Source organism: Cygnus atratus, chromosome Z, assembly GCF_013377495.2.
Source record: "Cygnus atratus isolate AKBS03 ecotype Queensland, Australia chromosome Z, CAtr_DNAZoo_HiC_assembly, whole genome shotgun sequence".
Classification (NCBI taxonomy): Eukaryota; Metazoa; Chordata; class Aves; order Anseriformes; family Anatidae; genus Cygnus; species Cygnus atratus.
Window position 1 is genome coordinate 27,807,301 of NC_066396.1, and position 16,404 is coordinate 27,823,704.

Consider the following 16,404-nt stretch of genomic DNA (forward strand, 5'->3'; position numbering starts at 1 on the left):
GGCTAGGGTGTGCAGACATACTTCAGTACCTGTATGGGAGCTCACCACCAAACTCCTACAGGTCACAATTCCTAGTCCTTCCAGTCACAATCCACATTTCTCTTCCTTCAGCATGACAATGAAAGTAGGTTGGCTTTGTTTCTGTTTTTGTTTTTTCCCGAAATAATTTGGGTGCTACTGAGGTCCTATTGATGTCTCAAGAGGCACCCAACTTTCATGATAATATCTGTCTTCAGATATGCAAGAGGGACTTTAATATTTAGAGAGAAGTGGTACAGAACTGGCCTGGTGAAAAAGCGTCAAAGCACAGTAAAAGGTGAAAGATGCCCAGTAAAGACCTCTCATGGGCAAATGGAGATGTGGTCTAAAAGCATATGGCAGCAAAAGACAGTACGTTCTGAAAAGAACAAGACCTTCCTACTTCTAGAAACACCCTTCTCTCCAAACTAGAACTGTCACTCAATGACCCTGCAAAAGACCATTAAAAATATCCATTCAAAAGATACACCCAAGGCAACACAAATCTCTGCTCCTCACAGCAGTTAAGGCAAGGCAACTAGGTTTCCTATCTTGGGACAGTCATTCACATTCAGAACAGAAAGCAAAATACACATTCATCATTCATTTAATTTCTTTTACTTCCTACAGACAGGCACCCAAAGAAATCTAACATATTTTTGTTTTTTCCATCATAATCCAGATACTTACAGGAAAGTATATGACAGGCTACTGTATAAAGTGGCATGTGTACGGCTTAAAGAAGTCTTCATTTTTAAACAAGCATCATTCTGCTCTAACCTCAACTAATACTAAATACTAGAGAAAGCAACATGAAATTTGTAAACCAAACTTCACTGCATGATAAATAACTTTCTGTGAAAAGCTGTAGGCAATGAATTACACACCAAAAAATCAAACTCCATGGAACTCGCATCAAAATACAGAATAAATTAGCCAGGAAATAGGTCAAGTAATTCTGATATATGATTATTCAAAAACATTTATAACATAACACTACTAAAAAAAAAAAAAGTAGAAATAATTTATGTGGCAGAATCTGGAAAAGGAAAACCAAACACTGTAAAATGTATTTGGTTTCTCTCATAATCCAAAACTATGTTTGTGTAGATTTACAGAGTAAAGACTCTTCTGGTTTGCTCTGACTGAATAGCATCAGTACTGAATTCTTGAGGACTGCTCAGATTTGTCTTTAGTTCTGCACTCTGTTGTTGACTGGTCTTGGGACAGATGAGGGACAAATACTTAGTGAAAATAGGTGCTGACATGCAGCTGAATTTATTCTAGCGATGATTTTATCTTTATCTGACTGTCCAGTAATTGTGATGTTCTAAACATGGGATGTTTGGAACAGGTTTGACTAGACATGCCATTAGACATACCAGTCTTCATGCTTTGTAGACTCATCCACAAGTCCACAAGAACCATGTGTATGCAGGCAACATTCCTCAAAAGGCTGTTGCAGTCTGTGAAAAATACTATTATAGTGTGACCAGTGAGATCCTTCTGCATAATGTCCAAGTCAGAAGAGAGTGGCAGACATCTCTGAAAGCTGTCTGGGCAGTGATAGGATTGCCTATGGTTTCACAATGTCCATCTTTCACATTTTTCTTACTCCAAAAGTATATGAACAACAGAGATTGCAAGAAGATGTTCAAGATACAACCAACTGACAGTCCTCTGTTCAAGCACAAGATCAAGTTAATTTGATGATTTTTTTGGCTTTGACTTGTTTAACTTTGAAAAAATATTGTCATTAAAAGTCTGTGGAAATCTGTGATTATGTATTACTTACCAGTGCCAAAGCTTTCCTCCCCACAGAGTGAACAACGTCCGGAATCCATGAGATTGGAAAAATATCTCCATCCTGTTGGTGTTTCATACACAGGAACCTTCATTACTTTTGCCACTCTACAGAAGACAGAATAAAACACCAACAAGTAAAACTGAGTTTTTTTATATATATGGCTTGAGATCACAGTATCACAGAATGGTTTAGATTGGAATGGACCTCTGAAGACGATCTGGTCCAACCCCGCTGCCAAGCAGGATCACCCAGAGCACATCGCGCAGTATAGCATCGAGGCGGGTTTTGAATATCTCCAGAGAAGGAGACTCTACAACCTCTCTGGGCAGCCTGTCCCAGTGCTCTGTCACCCTCACAATAAAGAAGTGCCCTCTCATATTCAGCCGGAACCTCCTGTGCTTCAGTCTGTGCCCATTGCCTCTCGTCCTGTTGCTGGGCACAACTGAAAAGAAACTGGCTCCATCCTCTTGACACCCTCCCCTCAGATATTTATACACATTGATGAGGTCTCCCCTCATTCTTCTCTTTTCCAGGCTAAACAGGCACAGCTCTCTCAGCCTGTCCTCATATGACCGGTGCTCCAGTTCCCTAATCATCTTTGTAGCCCTCTGAACTCACTCCAGTAGCTCCATGTCCCTCTTTTACGGGGGAGCCCAGAACTGGACACAATATTCCAGGTGTGGCCTCACCAGGGCTGAGCAGAGCGGGGGGGATCACCTCCTTGACCTGCTGGCAACTTCTTCAGTTGAGGAATATTGTAGGTTTCGCTCTGTCTCCTGACAGCTAGACTATGAAGTAAAACACAACATGGCAGACCAACAGCACCATTCAAAACTGATTCTTGTCTCAGAAACCAATGTCAGTCAGAACCCAGGTATGTTTACACACTGTAGTATTTTCATATATTCTAGGAATAGGTGTTCATTTTTGTATCTATATGTTACACCTTAAAAAGGGTGTTTATAAATGAGATCAAGTAAGAGTTGCTAATACTTATTTGAAAAGAGCTAGAGAGGTACTTGGAGTAAAAAGAATTATCAGAATGTTTAATCTTAAACTCAGCTTTCATGTCTGTGTAGAGATAGAGGCAAGTGTACCTCTTGTGTTTATACAGCACTAGCTGTATTACTGACCCTTAGATATATCACTGCATAATAGATATTATATAGTGCAGAGCTGAAAAGGGCTCTAGAAGACTCTGCAGAAAATAAAAAACATAAAAGTATTCAATCTCTGTGTGACAGTAATTGCAGGCTGGGAACGGGACAATCCTGCCAAAAGGTAGAAAACAATCAAACAGAAAACAATGACTAACATGCTTGAAGAGCAAAACTAATTCTCTTGAGGTAGCCTAATAATACACCAGGAATCTCTCTGTTTGCAGAAATGTTCCAATATCCTGGTACTGTTAATAGAGAAGGAAATCTCTTCCCTTTCACTTTTCTGTATTCCTCTAGTTTGGGGACAAACAGCCTCAGATGGACCTATCTTGATGAGCATGAGAGTCTCCCAGAGACTGTTATGCTTGTTGAAAGTTTTCTGTTTACTACGCCAGCTCTAAAAATACAGATAATGATTTGTTGGTATTGGGTTTAACTTAGACTATGTCTTTCAAACAAACGTAATATAAATATAAATACATATGTATAAAGTTTATAGTGAAATACGAGAGTGTTTCTAGCAATTATTTTTTGTTTGTTCTTGATTCTCACAGACTTCAACAGAGTAAATAGTTAGACTTTAACAGAGTAAATAATTAGAAGCAGCAAATTCAGGCCAACTTTAGCTACTACTGTTCAGCAGTGCTGGATAGAAGATAGTTACATTATATTACACAACAAGCAAAAGATCTAGTAAATAAGGTACTCAACAATACACCATATTCTAAACCAGAATGATTTCTGCTATAATTTGTGTCCAGAGGAGATTCACTTTCCTCTCTCTGCCTGTTTTCCCCATTTACTGTCACTTTTTGAGCAAGGACTAGTACTGTTTTCAAAGCTCTGTAAAAACAAAAGGCTTCAGTCCCAGCTGAGTAACGCAAACCACAATAACCTTCATAATAATCTTTCTTTGCCTCAAAGCTACAGAGAAGCAATAGTATTAATAAACCAACAGTCTGTCTGAATTAACATGCAATTATTATAATATCTGACAAGACTGGCATCTCATCAAAGCAGCACTGCAAAGAGCCCCACCCTCAGTGTAGGGGTGTTACAATGACTAGAGGATGCAAATTGGAAAAATATAACTCTTACTGTCCCCAGCCCAAGATTATCCCTGCCTTGCCCATAAATCTGTGCCTATGGTCAGTAATCTGAGGAGAATGTACACTTTAAATATGACAACTTTAAAGAATCAGTATCTACCAGTCACAATTATTGGCAGCAGAGCATAAATATCAGTGAGCAAAGGATGGACAGATCAATTCAATAAAGTCTTCTGCATTTATAAATTCTACACAAAATGCTTAAATTTCCCATACGAAATTTGACATCACTAAACACTGAAGATGAGAGCTATTAAAAGCACACTAAAAAATAAGCACCATCTTTTTTATTGTCATTTTGCTGAAATTAAGTGGAAGTCCCAATAAATACAGCATGTGCCTTTGTGCAACTTGGAGACATTTACAGTTGATGACCACCCTGGAAAATATGGATTTCCACAGGAAGACGAACAAAATACTCAAAACTGCAGATTAAGAGCAATAATGTGTTGTGTCAGATCAAACTAATAATAACACAAGCTACAGGACAATAACTCTCAGAAGATGGAAACAAATATTTTGTAACTGGGAAATTTCTAAATCTTCAAAGCCATGGAAAATAGAGATTGAGCGGTGGTGGAGGAAAGGGGATTTTCAGTACATCTACGTCTTTTGAAACAAGAAGCAAGACAGGCATGACACCAGTGTTAAAAAAAAAAAAAAAGTATCTTCAGTTACCCAAACATTTTTTTTCAGCCAAACTGCTTTCTTGTAGACATGACAAAATCATAGCTTTCAGTCACTGAAAAGCCAGATACATAAAAAGAAGTGCCATCTGAAACATAAGCATTGCATTTCTTGTGGTCCAAAATTTGGTAGTTAGTTTCTATGTACTAATGAAGATTCCAGCACTCTTTCATGCATAAGACTTCAGGACAAGTTTAAAAAACACTAAGAAGACATTTATTCCACTAGGCAAAGAAAAGCTTATGATGAGGATTCCTGGAACATGTAATTCTGCAAGAACAATTGGTCATGGTAATTGTACTCGATCACAGATCCAAAATAACAATCAATCTATGATGTTTTTAGCAATGTACTTTTACAGGATAGTTCAAACAAGTCTACGTATATGCAGCTTTTAAAGTTTTTCTTCTTCTTTCTGCATGTTTAAACTGGAGTCTGAGTTCTTGAATCCCTAAATTTTGGGGAGTTAGACAGGTGGTTACCATAAAGTTTTTGCTGTCTACATAAGATCTCATGGTCAGACAGGATACTATTTCTCTCAGAAAATGAGTTTTGGAACTGCTGCTGCAAAGAGATTATAACTTGTAGAAGTCACGGACACACTGTCCCACTCTTCTGAGGAAATTTTGTATGTTATTATATACATTTGAATGATGAATCATCACCGAGATACTGATGCAGCAGTGCTTCTGTAAGGACAGTACCTAACCCTCTGAGTTCTCTGTGTATAAGTGTCAACTGTCAAGAGTTCTGACTCAATGGTTGGAATGTACCTCCAGAGCAATTCAAAAGAAAAACTGGAAGAAAACTTGCCATATGGATAGGTTTATTTTCCTAGTCTGTTTGAAGCAAAGGCATTCTATTTATGTCTAACCACACAGTTGATATACCTGTGTTTATATGTTCTGTGAGTATGAACTATGTGGAAGGAATACAGAAAACCCCGGGCATTCTGGTTCTTCTCACCTCAGACATTTAATGGGACTGACTTCAAACAGTATTCTTTCTTGCTTTCTCTCAGCGTAAGTGCTCACTACATCAATGAGATTATGCAGTAAAGTTTCTTGTGTCTGTGTGTAGCACTCAGAAGCTCTTGCTAGACTGGGACATAGGGCATTTACACTTCCACCTAAACTGTAGGGCAGTCACTTCAGTTATTCTGCCCATACCAGAGCTAAAGGTATTTAGGTTCCCAGTATGCTGAAGTACAAAGAAAAAAAAATCAAGAAATAGTAGACTGTACTTTCTACAGTCACACATATTATTTAAAACTATGTATGCTTTGTGAATTAAAAAAAAAAAAAGCATATGTTTTTACAAGGGGAGATAATAAAGTAGTAAAAATAAGAACATAATTACTGTAAGGATATGTAGTAACATTTACCCTTCTACCGCACAACTCAATTCTCATTTTTATTTTCAGGATCTATTCCCACATTACCTATACTTGCTGTCCATTTTTTATTAAAACATAAAAACACACACAATGCAACTATGAGAAGTAGCTTGAGTTATTTCATCAATGAAAAGCAGAATTACTGGAGAGTTTAGTACCAACCAAGAATTGTTAAGCCAATTCTTGAGCTCTACAGTACAGCTCACCAAAGAATGAGCTGGCTAGTTCATAAAGAAGGTAATAATGAACATAGTAACAGGCTTCATAAGGAAGACTAGGACTTTTGAAAATTTCCTGTCAGGAGAAAAGAATTAATAGCTAATTCTGAAATTGCTTCTGAAAGCCTTGAGAAACAAATGTGGAAAATTTACCTGTTCTGCACCAGGCAAGTGGATAAATTATCTTACAGTTGAACATCTGAACATCCCAGATCTTCCTTGTACTTCATTAACCATATGCAGATCATCTAACTATGAAAACAGAGGATAGAGGACTCTCCATAGTCCAAATCATTTTCCTTGGCACAGCAGTAAAAATGTTATCCTGCTTAAACTGTGTAAAAAGGTAACTCTCCATTGTGAAGAAAAAAAAAAAAGAAAAGAAAAAAAAAACACACATTCTTTTATTTCAAAGAGTTAAAGAATAACCTTGTGAGACTGTTCTTTCAGTTTTCCATCCAGTGAAAACAACGAACTACTTTTCACAAATGGCCAAACAAGGCAAAGTGATCCTTGAGGGTATCTCTCAGTCACTGTGGTTCTGCACTAACTAAACACCACTGGTTTAAGCAGAATTATCCATACGTTCACAAAAGTTAGAGGAGGGTTTACTCCAACCTATTCTCTACAATGCCACAGAAAGACCTGATGAATACACATCATTCAGATACAACAAATGGCCTGGGGCAAGCTGACTTTCTTGTGCGCAGTGAAACTTTTATAACTTCTGAGAATAGATCAGTCAATCAAACAAAATTATCCTTCCAGAGTCATAATGCCTGTTCACTGCAAAGATAAAGGTCACAACACTGAGGGAAGGGCTTTCTTTGACAGGCCTCATGAACTGGTCTAAATAACTGGCTAGAGTTTTGCATTGTAGATTTAATGCTGGCTAGGGTAAACTGCGGTGTTGCATTCATTCTGTAGTCTTAACCTGGAGGAAAAAAAAAATCAATAAAATAATTACTAAAGAAGTAACTATTACATGTCTTCCTCTCATCTTCCACCACCTACAGGTGCCAGCTGCACATCTGAAGCATGCTCACAGACACTTGGGTGAGCAGACGTGAAAATACAGACTTGCATTTCATGGACATATTTTCTTCAAGCCTACTCCACTCTGTGGAGCCAGTGCTGAGGTAGACAAGGTGCTGTAACTTAGGCAGCAAAGAGCCCCATTCCGCAGGAGGGTAAGCACCCTCAAAGCCCAAACAAAGTCAACAGCAATTGAAAGAATTTGAGAGGCAGACATATGGGTCATTGCAGGAAAGCAGGTGGTAGTGGCATTTCTCAAAAGATACCTGTAAGATCTTCTTTCAGAGTTAATGGCTAAAAAAGAAAAAGGGTTCACGCTGGGTCTTCTAAACCTCTACTTTAGCCACTGAAATATACTCTGTGTTGTCTGATCTCCAGCTCATTTTTTTAAGGCCTAAAGCATATTTTATTTTGACATAAAGACTATGGTTTAACTGAAGCTAAGAAAGCCAGTTTTTCTTCCCACTTCTGTAGTCTTTCTTCACACAAAGGACAGAAAATATCTCAAGTAAGGATCTGCATATGATTTATCAAGAAAATCATTTCTCTAGCTGCAATATAGTCTTCTGGCACAGTCAAACCTTGCTGCACAAATGCTGCGTATTATTTGATATTTTATTTACTCAGATGCCTCAAAATGTTTGTAACTCCCTGGACACTTCTGAGATCATAATAACTGACTTATGTTTGCCTACATCAATTTTTCTGATCCTTTATTAGAGATCCTGCTTTTACTGTTCTCTAGCCACATCGTACAGCTTTTGCCTTCACAGGCTTACTTAAGTTTCCTTCAACCAGACCTAAAATTTCATTCTTTCAGAGTACTGAGATAACATCCAGGATTGAACTCCTAACATGCTGCCACACTTTCTTCTCCATCCAGTGTTTGCTCACTCCGTCTCCAACTTTCTAAATCCCTTTGTTAAGGATTTTTTTTTTAAACTTCCTTGAAAATTTAGACAAAATATTGTCTTTTCAGCCACAGAGTCCCTATCCCATTCTCACTGCATGATGTTTCCACTCCTGTGTTCTCTTCTCATTGATGCTGCAGAACTCCTTGCTACTTTGTTTCTCAACTCTGGAAGTCTAATTCTGCTCACCTCTGGTCAGTTTCCTCCTCATTATTATTTCTTAAGGTGCAGGAGCCATGAACTAAACAGTTTTAACTTTCTTCTGTGGTATCTTCTGCAACTTTCCCCTTTTTCTTTTCAGCTCTGAAACTCTTAACAGCCTGTGAGAAATTCACAGCAGTAGCAATGACAGCACTAGCACTGGCACCAAGTATAATGTGAAATAGATGTTCTGCTTCTGGATGTTTTCACTCTGTCTGCACCACCTTCCCTTAAAAGGCTTCAACTGCATATTGTGCAAGGAGCAGTACTAAAACAACAGTCACCTCCCTTATACGGTCAAGTATTACAGTGTAACTCCCTCCCAGTCTCTAATTTATTAAGCAAAAAGCAGTGGAATGCTAAGTGCTCGCACACAACACAGATAACCAGGACATGTCACTAAGATAAGATGTAAACCGCTATGGTTGGCAGAGAGGCTGTCAGGAGCATAAGGCAGGGAAAAAAAAAAAAAAAAAAAAAAAAAGTACTTACAAGACAGCAAGTTAATTTCCTTTCTGCTTTCAAGTATGCTGCATCTCACAGAGAAAGATTATGGTAACAGAAACTGATAAACAAAAAGCATCCGAAGACACTTTAGCTACAAAGGATCTAAAACTGTTTGGCTTTTTTTTGGTTTTGCCACCTCCCCACCCCCTTCAAAGTTTTAACTCTAAGATACTTCTGTGGGTAGACTGAAAGTGCACTAAATCAATATCTGGTGTTCAAGGTAGTTTCTGTCTTGAAAATTGGTAACTTCAGGTGAATTTTTTCACCTGGCTACAGTTCTGGGTATGGTTACAAATTGCTAATAACTGCAGAAATCCTATTACTGCTAAATTATATTCAAGACAGTTTGAATTCCCTTTCCATCAATGGAGCCTCTTGGCACTCATGCAGCATTAAGCGTGGTGCCAACTCAATGTTCCAATAATCTCTTCTGTTTCTTAGACTCACATTGGCCTTTCCCTGTGTTTAAATGCTTTCAATAACACAAACTAAAAATTATCCCAGCAGAAACGGAAAGTCATATAAACACTACCTACCTTTCATAGAATCATAGTATCATAGAATCATTAAGGTTGGAAAAGACCTCCAAGATCATCTGGTCCAACCATCACCCTACCACCAATGTCACCCACTAAACCATGTCCCCAAGCACTACATCCAACCTTTCCTTGAACACCCCCAGGGACGGTGACTCCACCACCTCCCTGGGCAACCCGTTCCAATGTCTGACTGCTCTTTCTGAGAAGAAATGTCTCCTCATTTCCAACTTGAACCTCCCCTGGTGCAACTTGGGGGCATTCCCTCTAGGCCTATCACTAGTTACCTGTGACAAGAGGCCGACCCCCAGCTCCCCACAGCTTGCTTTCACGTAGCTGGAGAGAGCAATGAGGCTCCTCCTGAGCCTCCTCCTCTCCAGACTAAACAACCCCAGTGCTCTCAGCTGCTCCTCACAGGACTTGTGTTCCAGGCCCTTCACCAGCTTCGTAGCCCTTCTCTGGACATGCTCCAGGGCCTCAATGGCCTTCCTGTAGTGAGGGACCCAAAGCTGAACACAGTACTCGAGGTGTGGCTTCACCAGAGCTGAGTACAGGGGAACAATCACCTCCCTGGTCCTGCTGGTTACACTATTCCTGACACAAGCCAGGATGCTGCTGACCTACTTGGCCACCTGGGCACACCGCTGGCTCATGTTCAGGCGAGCATCAATCAGCACCGCCAGATCCTTTTCCTCTGCACAGCTTTCCAGCCATTCTGCCCCAAGCCTTTAGCGCTGCATGGGGTTGTTGTGACCAAAGTGCAGGACCCAGCACTTAGCCATGTTGAACCTCATCCCATTGGCCTCTGCCCGTTGACCCAACCTGTCCCGGTCCCTCTGCAGGGCCTTCCTACCCTTTGGCAGATCGACACTTCCCCCCAGCTTGGTGTCGTCTGCAGACTTACTGGGAGTGCACTCAATTCCCTCATCCAAGTCATCAATAAAGATATTAAACAGGATGGGCCCCAACATCGACCCCTGGAGAAGATCACTGGTGACCGGTCACCAGCTGGATTTAACTACATTCACCACCATGCTCTGGGCCTGGCTGTCCAGCCAGTTTTTAACCCAGTAAAGAGTGTACCTGTCCAAGCCATGGGCTGCCAGCTTCTCCAGGAGAATACTGTGGGAGACATGCCTTGTAACACACACCAACCGTACATACCAGAAACTTATTTGAGCTACATGGAACACTTTCATTTTCAGCACAATCACCACTATACCGCATGGACATGAAGTATTGCGTGGACGATAAGCATTAAATTCCTAAAACAAATGATTTAAAAATTTAGTATCTCCCTTGGGTCTCTGAAGTTCATTGGATTTTTTTTTATTATTATTATATTTTTTTTTGATAGGAGAAGGACTCTTTGTCAGGGAGCACAGTGACAGGACAAGGAGTAATGGCTTTAATCTAAAAAAAGGTAGATTTAGGATAGATATTAGGAAGAAATTCTTCATTCAGAGGGTGGTGAGGTACTGGCACAGGTTGCCCAGAGAAGCTGTGGATTCCCCATTCCTGGAAGTGTTCAAGGCCAGGCTGGATGGGGCTTTGGGCAACTTGGTCTGGTGGGAGCTGTCCCTGCCCATGGCAGGGGGTTTGGTGAGCAACCATCACTGGCTGATCTTTAAGGTCCCTTCCAACCCAAACTGTTCTGTGATTCTATGATTCCATGACTCCTGTAGGAGCAGACTTGAGGAGACTTGAGAAGGGAACTCTGGCTCCAAAATATGCACACAGTGGGGCCTTGGCGTAATTTACATTCCTTGTTGCCACCTGTAGGCCATCGTGTCCATCGTGGCCATCGTTGTGAACACGCAGTTCAATGTTTCCACCCCCCATTTTCACCACCCCATTTTCTTGCACACATTCTGTAAAACCTCAGTCAAATTTTACAAACCCCTTGTGGGGAAAAAAAAAAAAAAGAGAAAAAAAAAAGATAGCACTTTCTGAAGTACACCAGACACTTTACAAAACAGTGTTAAACTAATTTGTGTCCCAAGACCAAAAGGCAACTTTGTGATTCAATCACAGGTGGTAGAAGTAAATTGATGTGTCAGCTTCATAGCCAGCTGGGAAGCACTGCCGAACTGAAACACATTTCTAAGCAGCACAGCAGATGCAGAGATGCAGCACAGCTCTACTTGCAAACTCTGCCAAAAGGTTGCAGAAAGCCTCTGCCTCTTCCTTGCTTTTCAGGGAGTAAGTGGTCAAAGTAAAAACAGCCAGCACAGCTCCTTGTGGAGTCTGCGTTTGCCTTCAGAACTGACGTGATAATCCTGTCCACTGTGTAAGGATACTTTTTTATGGATACTGTACTTCAGACCAGTCTCCCTAATTTGCTCTAGAATGAAATGTCATTGATGTAGGATTAACTGGTGACTAGGCACAGTAAATGCACCTTTAATGAATAAAAAATAAAAATTCATTCAAAGATGAAATTTTTCACCCCACGTTTGCATGCACTGCAACTTCATTATTGTTGTAGCTATTGAGGTATGAAATTACTGTCAATGTTAAAACTACCATTAACAGTAGCTGCATGCATATTATCACAGTGAGATTGTTACCATCCCCAATTTGTGGCTAAGGGGATTATGAGGCATTAAAGTATATCTTTCTGAGAAGTTAAACCACTTTTAAGAAGTTGCACTGAGGGAGACCTAATAGGCTTGGGTTTTATGGCCTTTAAGTACAGCTTTGGTTAATAAGTTCCCCTGTAAAGTTTGAATGATATCAAAGCATCCTAGCAATGAGATTCTATGGGAGACAAAAGTTCTCTGAAGAGCTACGTATTTAATTCAATTTAACTGAAGTTTGTGCATATGTTATCTACCTAAGTTTCCTTCTTTTCAAGGAAATACAGCATTAAAGAAATCTTACCAAGTAAAACTGGACTTTATTAGAAACCCCCCCTTCAGACAGGAAACTGGCCAATGAACCTACAACATCTGTTTCTGCTCATCCAGGCTATCATGGTATGGACAGTGCTGTCAGCAACAAATCAGTGTAGCTCAGAGTACAAAACACACAATTCTTTGCAGTCTCCAGAAACCCTCCCCAAATCTCCTCCCTCAGACTTTTAAAAAAAATTCTCAGCACTTTGACAAATTTTAGCATGTTCAGAAAAGAATCATAAACAGATACAACTGCTAGATGCTAGACTTTTGCATGATAATAATAAAATAGAACCAGATAAATACTGACTTGGTGGTGTTTGCTACAAGCAGAGTAACTAAGAAGCACTTTCTGGAAACTGCATTTAAAATTAGATTACTCCAATAAAAAGCACGTTCAAAGGTCAAGAGAAAAAAAAAAATCATCCAATTGTTTAAAAGAAAAATTAATTTAATTATAATGAGAAATGATTCACTACAAAAGAAGTATTTTTGCTGTTATTACAGGTAGGGGAACCAGACCTTATGTGAATTCACATCTAGCTGCTAGAAATGATTCTCAGATACTTTTTGTTAGGAATTAGATAAATGGAAAATCCTGTTTCCAAACTGCTAAGAATTTTACCTGTGTTGGGTTTCTCACATGGCCAACATCTCTTTCATTTCTCTCCCATTGAATGTCACAAGTCAGAATGAATCCACTGTGTTTAAATCCAGATTGACTGTCAGCCCTAATGTCTATATCTGCACTGAGTTTGCTAATAGAAAGAGTTCATTCTTACAATTTATACTAGTGTTCTTTTCTGCTGTGTATGACAGAAAACATAGTCATGACTGGACAAGAAACAAGAAAAAAGACAAGAAATAAGTCTACAGCACTTCTCAGGTTCAGCTCCACAAAGCTGTCCTGCTCTGAAGGTGCAAGTGATAGTAAAGCATGTCATACTGTGCAACACAGCATGGTTCAGGGATTACTAACCTCACTGTGAAGAAGCTTATCTGTTAAGCAGGAAGCAGTCTGGTCTCATCAGTGGGGCACTGTTCTTCTGCTGGTTGGTCTCCTGGTTGGTGCCTTGCTAGCACAAACACACATGCAGTGGGACTCCAGCTAGTGTCTCTGCACTGCTCTGTGTTATACCATGCAGACATATGGGCTTACTTAGGCTTCCAGAAAAAACACTGCGCTGAGTGATGTAGGCATGATACAGGCATTGAATCTTCCCTGAGGTGGAGCACTCTCCAGAAACTTCACAGATTTGATATGCTTTTAAACTAGAGTACTGTTTGTGGACAAGCAACCCAGCTTTCTGAGTTGTGTTCCACACCATTTCCATGTCTTCTTATGTCTTCTCAGCCCTGCTTGAGTGTGCCACCCATGTTGAGATTTATGAAGAGAAGCAATCTGGGAGGCTTATGCTAAGAGAATGCTGACCCGGTCACGGTACAACTGCAATTTCTACTATACAGAACAACAAGTGTTTTATAGAAAGGCTCAGAGCCAAAAAGTAACAAGGATAGCGCATAATAAAAAGGGGGAAAAGATAAAAACATTGAAGTCATGGAAAAACGAGTGCTTTGTGATTTTTTTTTTATTCTCTATTCTTTTTTTTTTTTTTAATAAACTATTAAAAAGGTCTTTCATATTTCCATTCAAATCTCTGGGGTTTCTCACAAGCCTGAAAGTTAAGTGCATGCTTAAGTATTTTGCTGAACTGGTGCCAAAAGGCAAAAGTCAACTATTTTCCTTTATTGAGTATTAAGCACCCATTAAAAAATCAAGACTAGTTACTTGCACTGTAAAGCCTGCTTCCAAGAAATCTGCTAACAAATCCAGCACCTTGCAGACAGAAATACTGTTCCTTATGAAGATAAAAAAAAACTGATGCCAAGGTGGATAATTCTGTGTAAATAAAGATAAGTTCAAAGGTTTATTATTTTAAGGGGAGGGAAGAAGTACTTCTAATGCACAAAAATGGTTGTGTTCATCCTCTTGCTCCTGATTTCTCCTCATTGTGTACATCTGTATAGAAAAACAGGATGCTGTGAACACACACCCTATAACGAACCCCAGCAATTCTTTAGTGTTACTAAAAAGAGTTGAGATACTTGTCTGTGCTGAGACTAGATATTGCATGTGTTCCTCCTGCCTAGACCCTGCAGGTCCCTCATTTTCTTTAACCAGAAGTACCAATCAGACATGAACAGACTCCGAAGTTTGAGGGAGGAAGGGCATCCCATCACATCCACATGGGGAAAAAAAACATTCTAGAATGAACATTTAATGAATGTTAATAAGTTATTTTTGTCCTCTCAGTCTCTGCTCACATGCATTTGCCTCACTTATTGTAACTTGGAGCAGTCTCCCAAGTTAAAGGGTGATGTTTAAAAGATCCTAAAGATAGCAGGTTAAATAAAGGGTGTGTAAATAAGGGGCACAAGCAATGGGCACACGAGGAATTAAGTAGACCACTTGCCTATTTTATCTCAGGTACGGAAATACTCTGAGGCATACTGAAGTGTTACAAGGACTCTCAGCCATTCATGATTAACAAACCGTAATGTGCTGAATGATCCTTCTGAAGAATTTCTAAGATACTGCAAGGCTTTCCACAACGTTCTTCAGTACCACAAAGAATGGACTCATCTGGTACAAATAACAAAGTATTACTCTGAAAACATACAACATGTGGAGCTTGATTCTTCCTGCATTTGATGGTGGCTGTAAGAATAGAAAAGGAAGGGTCTGATGGGTTAGTCTAAGCTACAGTTAAACATTATTATGGTAAACTCAGCATGACATTCTACCAACACTTCAAGCCAGTGAGTTATAGAAACCTCAGTTCAGTCTCTCTAATTATACTGTCTGAGTGATACCCACTGCAAAGCCAATTTTTGCAAAGCAGAGAAGTCAGATGTAAACTGTAGGATGAGCACGCAGCTCAGAATGGTAACAAACTCAGTAAGATCCTAGAGTTGGCAAAGGCAAGCATGAATCAGGCCTTAAGCATTGCTAAATTATGGGAGAAAGAACAAAACAAATTATGTTTGTACAGAAGTTTGACAAAAAGAAATTGAGATCTTTTGATGTACCTGACTCATTTGAACAAGAAGTAATCTTACTGTTGCATCAGATCACAGCACGCTTGCTGTGAACTCATAGACTCATATGGTTTTAGACCAAAATTTCTTGTGCTTCTGTAGAACTATCTAAACAAGATTCAAATAGCAAGGAGGGGTATAGAATTAGCTCTCCATTCCAGAAGACTTAAGAACCAACAGTTGGTGTGGACAATCGATGCTGTCTGGCCCACAGAAGAGCAATCCTTAAGATTGCATCATGCCCAATCTTCCCTACAAAGTCAATCTTCACATAGGAAAAAAAGACTGAAAAAATGTGACACGGAATTACTGCAGAGGTAAAACAATTCAGCAGACTACCCCAGCAATAAGTGATCAGTCAGTTTGGAACAGCTGCAAAAGAACATTAATTCTCCAACTTACAAATAGATCTATGACCAAGCTCATTTCCTAACACAATCCAGCAGTAAATGTCCAGAGACACCAGCTACATATGTACTTTGTCACTCTCCAGAATCACAGAAAGATTCTGCAGGCCAGACAATCCACGTGTGATGTCTGGACATTGACTTCAAGCAAGGAGCTCTCTGGCATACTACAGGAGACACATAGCATGCTGTGAGTCTACATCTCTAAAAAACATGACGAGTTACTGGGGAAAAAAGGTACGGAGTGGTACCTTTAGTATGCCACCTTGCACCTTGGAGTGTATCCATAGACAGCATTCTGTCAGTCTCAAGGCGGGAGAGGAGAGACTAAATTTGCTATCTAGGGTCACAGTATTTGTAGTGGCATTTGTGGCAGAAAACAGCCAAAGTGTGGGGTTACTCTCTCATTCTTCCTA

At 39.7% G+C, this 16,404-nt stretch overlaps 1 protein-coding gene across 1 annotated transcript in view; it reads right to left on the reverse strand.

The window, feature by feature from the left end:
* The window catches only part of PGM5 (phosphoglucomutase 5), an 83,907-nt gene that overhangs the window by 32,248 nt on the left and 35,255 nt on the right, over nucleotides 1-16,404 (reverse strand). The window contains exon 7 of the mRNA XM_035565869.2: nucleotides 1,814-1,929. Within this exon, the coding sequence (XP_035421762.1) occupies nucleotides 1,814-1,929 (116 nt within the window). The remainder of the gene's footprint in view (nucleotides 1-1,813; nucleotides 1,930-16,404) is intronic.